Source organism: Lepidochelys olivacea (genome assembly GCF_965140295.1).
Source record: "Lepidochelys olivacea isolate rLepOli2 genome assembly, chromosome: 6".
Taxonomy (NCBI): Eukaryota; Metazoa; Chordata; order Testudines; family Cheloniidae; genus Lepidochelys; species Lepidochelys olivacea.
The window spans coordinates 61,234,042-61,239,749 of record NC_140416.1 but is presented as its reverse complement, the minus strand read 5'-3'; the positions used below and the strand labels follow the sequence as shown (position 1 = coordinate 61,239,749).

At 50.7% G+C, this 5,708-nt stretch overlaps 1 protein-coding gene across 1 annotated transcript; it reads left to right on the top strand.

Moving 5' to 3' along the window:
- The first annotated feature begins 332 nt into the window (after positions 1–332).
- Positions 333–5,440, top strand: CCDC177 (coiled-coil domain containing 177). The gene is made up of 2 exons (XM_084631962.1): positions 333–1,532; positions 2,315–5,440. The coding sequence occupies exon 2, from the start codon at positions 2,334–2,336 to the stop codon at positions 4,284–4,286; it is 1,953 nt and encodes a 650-aa protein (XP_084488088.1). The 5' UTR covers positions 333–1,532; positions 2,315–2,333; the 3' UTR covers positions 4,287–5,440.
- Positions 5,441–5,708: the final 268 nt, after the last annotated feature.

The window sequence follows — 5,708 nt, the reverse complement described above, 5'->3', positions numbered from 1 at the left end:
TTTCAAGTAACCCTAAACTGTAAATGTATCAATTAAATGGCAAGTTGATTAACAGCATTAACGGTTGTAATGAACTGGCTAGTATGTTTACTACTGCACTCTGTTGGATAGAACCAGAACTGCTTAGCTATGTGTCAGAGACAGTATACTGCTGACAGCTAGCAGAGATTCCCCATTTATTCAACTGTGCTTTTACAGCAGGAAACTCTTTATCTCAGAGGTGACAGTGAAGTGTGGAATAGCCAAGACAAGCTGAATAGTGATAACAATTAAGTCCAAGGAGGCTGCAGATTTATTACAATATATTCACATAGTGAGCTATTTCCCCTTAATTCTCTCCCCAGCAAGCAAAAATGGAATAAAAGTAACAGTAGATAACATTCTTAGTAGGGGAAGTAAGGTCTTGTGGTCAAGGCACTGGACTGGGACTCAGAAGATGTTGGTTTAATTTCCAGTTTGGGCAAGTCACTTAATCTCCTTGTGTCTCAGTTCCCCATCTGTAAAATAAGGTTACTAATTCTTCCTTTCCTCCACACTTTCTACTGTCTTTTCTATATAGTCTATAAACTCTTGGGGGTGGGGACTGTCTCTTTCTAGGTATATATACAGAGCTTGGCATAATGGCGCCCAGACCTCCACTGGGGCCTGTATGCACTACAGTAATACAATTAAAAAAATAACAACATTCATAGGGAAAAAGAAAAGGAGTACTTGTGGCACCTTAGAGACTAACCAATTTATTTGAGCATGAGCTTTCATGAGCTACAGCTCACTTCATTGGATGCATACCGTGGAAACACACACATACACTTCATGGAATTGGCAGGATAGCATCTGGGGCTTTACCATCAGGGTAAAGACTCTCTCCAGAAAGAAGAAAAGGAGTACTTGTGGCACTTTAGAGGAAGAATTCACCTGGCCTTTTTATTTCAGAGTATTCCAAAGAGTTAAAACAAGAGGGAGGGGAAACCTGGGGAAGCTAATGAATTTGCTTGTGAAATTTGTCACCTCCTCCACCTAAACCACCCCACACTAAAACCGCCAGACAGGATGACCCCAGTGTTACTTGGAGAACTGCTCATCATTTATTCATAGTCCCTTCTTTTTGACACCCCCCCCCCATGAAAAGAGAAGCAGTTTGGGGTTATGGGTGGTTTGTTCCCCCCCCCCTTCTTCAGCCAACCCTTGCTCTCATCAAATCCCAGCCTCTACCAAGGATAGCTCTGGTGGGCGTGAGGGGAGGTGGAAGGAGACAGAGGTAAACTGCAAGATTTTGGAGGCTGCAGAGAAGAGAGGTCAGCGGTGTAACTCTCTGTCTCCTTAACAGAATGCCTGAGATTGCACCCTCCTCCCGTGTTTAGGTGAAGTGTCTGCGCAGGGTTTGCTGGGAGCCATGGAGGGGCAGCTGCTGCTGTTAGCACCAGTAACCTGATCCAGCACTAAACAGCTTGTTACATCTACTGAAGAGGAGGCGGCGAGGGGACAAAAGCCCACGGTTCCGCCTGCCGCCGAAAGAGCCAAAGCAAAGTGCAGTAAGTGAATGACGTCCACGATCCCGCTCGATCCTGAACGATCCAGGAAGGACGTTTAAGCCTCAGCATGTTGTCTGCAGGCGGAGGCTGATGCACGTTTGTTTGGGGGTGGTTGGTTTTTTTAGGGCGGGGGGAGGCAGGGGCATCAGCCGGGCGTCCCAGGCTCACAGGCAGGGGGCGGGAGGTTCTCCGTGGCGCAGGATGAGGCTTCTGTGCTCGGCGGAGCAAGCGCGGGGGCTTTTTGCCGGGGGCTCTGCACGGCCAGGGTCCTCGCGCTGCATCCCAGCCGCGGAGTACCCCGCGGAACTGTGGCGCTGGGAAAGCGAAGGGGCGCTTGCTCGGCTGGCGCGGGGGGTTCGATCCGGCGGGCAGCCGCCCCCTCCTTTGGGAACAAACGGAAGGGCAGCTTGGCTCCTCACTGCCCCCCTGCCCAAGGTTAATGTCGGAGAGGGGGGATGCCACTTGAAAGCCAGGGCCTTTGGTCCCGGCCCAGATAAACCTGCCCAGCCTGGGACGCCTGCCTCCCACATGCTGTCTGGGCAGCAGGTCCTTTCACGCGCCTCTAGCTATGACTTTGCAACTCCCGGGAGAAATGTGACTGCATGAAATTCACACAGGCCGGGCTGTGCCTCCAGGGACCGCGGACTGTTTTCCTCTCAGGGTTGCATCAGATTTGTGTGCTTGCGAGAGCAGAGCCCGGTTAATCCCCGCGAAGAGTACATCGGCTGGCCGGGGTATTTATTGTACGATTGATCCCCCGGTGGGGTTTTTTCTCGCTGCAGAGTCTCCGGCGGGTCAGGCATGGTGGATCCGGCGGCGGAGCCGGGCGAGGAGAAATGCACAGACCCAGGCGGCGCAGCTGGAGATGGGGCGCCCCCGGCAGCAGCGGGCGAAGGGCCCCCGCGTCCGCCGCCGCCAACGCCCGCGGGGGAGCCGGGGAGGCGCCGGGAGCAGTCCCCGCTGCTGCACTTGGACCTCTTCAACTTCGACTGCCCGGAGGCCGAGGGCAGCCGCTACGTGCTCACCAGCCCCCGCTCCCTGGAAGCCTGCGCCCGCTGCGCCGTCAAGCCGGTGGAGCTGCTGCCCAGGGCCCTGAGCGAGCTGGTGAGGGAGGCCCCGGGCAGGTCCATGCGGGTGGCGGCCGGCCTGTACGAGGTCTACGAGATGGACCGGCAGAGGAAGCTGCAGCAGTGCCGGGAGGAAAGAGAAAGGATTATCCGAGAGGAGAAGAGAAGGATTTTCACTCCCCTCATGCTAAGCAGCCTCCCCTCCTCCCCAGCTGCCAGGATCTCCTTCAAACCCACCACCAATGGGGGCTGCGCCCTAGCCCCAGGGGCAGGGGCTCCGACTGGGACCAAGACCAAGAGCCACTCCCTGGACTCACTGCAGAAACGGAGAGAGGGGTTCTCCACCAAAACATCCTCTGAATCAGGGGCATCCTCGTCCTACAGCGGAGAAAGTTTTAGGGACAGATGGACCAAAGGGACCCCTCGGACTAGGACGGTGGCTGCCATGAACTCCCTGGCAGGCAGAAGCTTCAGCTTGGGGGATCTGAGCCACTCCCCACAGACCACAAAGAAAGTGGAGAAGATCGTCAAGGAGGTGAAGAAGAAGAAGGGTCTCAAGGAGGTCCCCAAGAGGGACAGAAAGATAGCTGCCCTGATGATAGCCAAGCACCAGGAGGAGAACATCCTGAATGAGCAGAGGTATGTCGCCCACCTCCAGTGGGACAGCCAGCGGCGAAGGGCCGAGCAGCTGAAGGAGCAGGAAGAGAAAGAGAAGCAGAGGGCTCTGCTGCAGTGCCAGAAGATGTGGGAGTCCCAGGTCGAGAAGCGCCGTGGGAAGCTGACCCAAGGGCAGAAGGAGGCTACCATGATGAAGCAGAGGCAGTGCCTGATGTATGAAGAGAGGTGGAGGGAGCAGGCAGAGAAGCAAGACAGAATGAAAAGGGATAAGCTGGAGAGGGCCGTCCTGGAAGACAAGCAGAAGAAGCTCCATCAAGAGCACAACCTGAAGGTAAAGGAAGAAGACAAGAAAGAATTCCTGGAACGAGAAGAACATCTTTTGCAGGAGAAGATGTCCACTGCTGCACAGAAGAAGCTGAAGAAGGAGCTACAGCTGCAGAAGGAAAAGAAGTTGCTCAACCAAGCTGAGAAGCTGAAGCATGAGGCCCTGCTCAAGGAACTGGCCAGGCAAGAGGCAGAGGAGAAGGAGATGCTAAAGGCCTCTGTGGAGGTTAACCTACACAAGGCCCAGGAGAACTATGAGCAGCTAATTGAGAAGAGGAATCAAGAGCTAAGGGAGAAAGCTAAGCGGGAGGAGATGCAAATCCAGAGAGCCAAGCTGGCAGCTGAGAGGAAGGAGAGGGAGCAGAAGGAGCACTTGGAGGCCCTGGCCAAAGCGACAGAGAGGAAGCTCCAGCATGCTGCCCAGGTGGCTGAGGAGGTGGTCCAACAGAAAGCACGCAAGGTGGTCCTAAGCCGCCTGGAGAAGGAGAAGATGCAGAAGGTAAACAAGCAGAAGGTGGAGCAGTACGAGGACTTCCGACGCAGGGAGATCCTCCTGTCCATTGAGAGGAAGCTGGAGAGGAGCGAGCAGATCTTCAAGGAGAAGAAGACTGTACTGGAAAATGCCAGGTCGGTCGCCCGGGCATCCTTCCACGTCCGGGAAAAGGTGCGGGAGGAAACGAACATGCGCACCTTTGACAAGATGGTCTCTGAGGCAGAATTGCACGCCAGCCTGGATAAAAAATGAAAGGCCTTCTCTTTCTGTGGATAAATGGGGAATACATCATCTGGTGCCCATCACAAAACATTAGAAAGCCCTTTCATATTAGAAAATTTCAGGTTTTAACCCTGATTTATTATTTTTGGGAGTAGGGTTCAGCACAAACCCCGTGGCAGCTATTTCACATAACTTCTAAAAATGCTTTTGTTTTGAGGGTTATTTTATGAGACTGACCTTTGTTATCCCTACCAGAAGAGAAGTTACCCTGTCCCCACTCTACACAAAGATGTGTGCAAGGATTAAAGCAGAAGCACACAAATTTACTCAACTGAGGGTTCCAAAGGCAACTTCCCAGAAACCTGTGGGCCACCTCAAATTTGCCTAAAATGGAGCAATTTGCAGTCACCCTCATCTTTATTATGACAAGGGCACACAATAGAGAGTACATATCTCAGCATGTAACACTTCATTTTGATTTGAGTGACTTTCAGCTTGGATCAAGAGGTTGGGAACTGTCTTCTCCTTGTGTCATGCTTCCATACTAAAGATGAGGATGGCCCCATTATAGAACTCCATGGGTTGCATTTGGCCCATGGTTTGCACTTTATCCACTACTGATGTAAAGTGTGGAAAGAGAGGTGCCTATTACAAGATTTTTTAACACCATGCAAGAAGATATCATAACCACAGCTGGGCATTTGCCGCAAATCAACATTTACTCAAATAACCCCCCAAAGTTCGTTTTGATGATGGTATTCACAACCCCTTTTATTCACTTTCCGCAGATGATCGCACAAAGGAATTTTTGTTTGCAAGAATGTTTGCAGAAAGGGAAATTATCACAAATACGATTGCAAATATGCATTCCTGGGTTATTTGCACAGGAAGTGATTGTGTGGCCTTCTTGAAAGCTCTGTATATGTGTTATAGAGTTATCCAATCAGGGAGCAGAAATAATACCATGTGACTTAGGTGATCAATCACACAGCTTTAATAGCATATTACGAACTACTACTTGACATGATAGCTATGGTGAAAGGTTCATGAGCAATCCATAGACTGAAATATGTTTGCACAAACCATTCACTGAATAATGTCAGAAAATGAACAAACTTCTGAAAACCTGCCTGTTTACAATCATTTGTGAAAAGAAAAGGGGATTAAATTTGTCAAGTAAATTATTTGCAATGAATAGTTCACCCAGCTCTAATCATGACTTACTAAACATTACAATATTTATTTGTCCATTGGTGCTAACGATTATGTTCTGTTCTTTATGGCACAGAAAACAACAAACGCACATTCGGGGACAAATTGTGTTTTGTTGTGGATTCACTCAGCAGAGGAATGTGGCATTTTCACAACTCTAACTAGGTATCTTGTACAGAGGAATGAGCCCTGCTGTTAAGGAACTGGGACTGTGAAAAGCCTGCTCACACCTCATGGAAA

Coding starts and splice junctions, on each gene's coding strand:
- CCDC177 (XM_084631962.1), top strand. CDS start 2,334: ATGGTGGATCCGGCGGCGGAGCCGGGCGAGGAGAAATGCACAGACCCA.